The sequence below is a fragment of the Colobus angolensis genome, unplaced genomic scaffold (genome assembly GCF_000951035.1).
Source record: "Colobus angolensis palliatus isolate OR3802 unplaced genomic scaffold, Cang.pa_1.0 Scaffold4027, whole genome shotgun sequence".
In the NCBI taxonomy this organism is placed as follows: domain Eukaryota; kingdom Metazoa; phylum Chordata; class Mammalia; order Primates; family Cercopithecidae; genus Colobus; species Colobus angolensis.
In genome coordinates, this window is record NW_012117408.1 from 1 (window position 1) to 1,099 (window position 1,099).

General features: G+C 38.2%; 1 protein-coding gene across 1 annotated transcript in view; it reads left to right on the forward strand.

The window, feature by feature from the left end:
* Positions 1-667: 667 nt before the first annotated feature.
* Positions 668-1,099, forward strand: part of LOC105521659 (spermatogenesis-associated protein 17-like) — a gene marked incomplete at its 5' end in the record, with an annotated part of 4,524 nt that continues 4,092 nt past the window's right edge. The window contains one exon of the mRNA XM_011955927.1: positions 668-871. Within this exon, the coding sequence (XP_011811317.1) occupies positions 668-871 (204 nt within the window). The remainder of the gene's footprint in view (positions 872-1,099) is intronic.

Here is a 1,099-nt window from a genome sequence, read left to right on the forward strand (position 1 = left end):
TTAATTATTCTATCAAGAAAATAATAACTCTAGCATTTCCATTGCATGTATATTAAGTGTTCAGTGTGTTAAATGTATAAACTGCTCAAAAGCAGTTAAGGTAGACATAACATTGCATATTTAAATTTTTAATAATCCATGTTGTGGCTGGGCTCGGTGACTCACGCCTGTAATCTCCATACTTTGGAAGGTCGGGGCAGGTGGATCATCTCGGGTCAAGAGTTCAAGACCAGCCTGGCCAACATGGTGAAACCCCGCCTCTACCAAAACTACAAAAGTTAGCCTTGCATGGTGGCACACGCCTGTAATCCCAGCTACTCGGGAGGCTGAGGCAGGAGAATCGCTTGAACCGGGGAGGCAGAGGTTGCAGTGAGCAGAGATCGCACCATTGCACTCCAGCCTGGGTGACAGAGCAAGACTCTGTCTCAAAAAAAAAAAAAAAAATCTTGAAAAGTGTTGAAATTGCCTTTACTTGTGTAGAGTAAAGACAAGTATAAGTATTTTGTAAAATCCCGTTGGGTAAATCTGAAGTCCACCTCTGGTTAAGAACCACAGTTGGAGTTTAAAATATTCTTTGAACATAAGAAAAAATATCATGGTACAACTGTATCTTTCATTTCATCTGAAAATTAAGGATAAAAATAAAAATTGCTTTCTTCTTCTTTAGATTCCAGGAATATACAATTCACCCTTCAGAAAAGAGCCTGATCCATGGGAGTTACAATTACAAAAGGCAAAGCCTTTAACACACCGAAGACCTAAAGTTAAGCCGAAAGACTCCACCAGCCTTAACGATTGGCTAGCTTGTACAAGCGCCCGTTCTTTTCCTCGGTCTGAAATTCTACCACCTATTAATAGAAAGCAATGTCAGGTACTAATTTGCTGTATAAGAATTCTGTCATTAATTTTATTCTTGCTTTTTTTTTGCAGTTTTTTATATAACACTATCTTAATTTTACCATTTTTAACTATATAGTTTAGTGGGATTAAATACATTCATATTTTTGTGCGATCAGCTGTCACTAGAACTCTTTTCATCTTGTAGAATTGAAACTCTATACCCACTAAACAACCCTCCATTTCCCTTTGCCCCATCCCG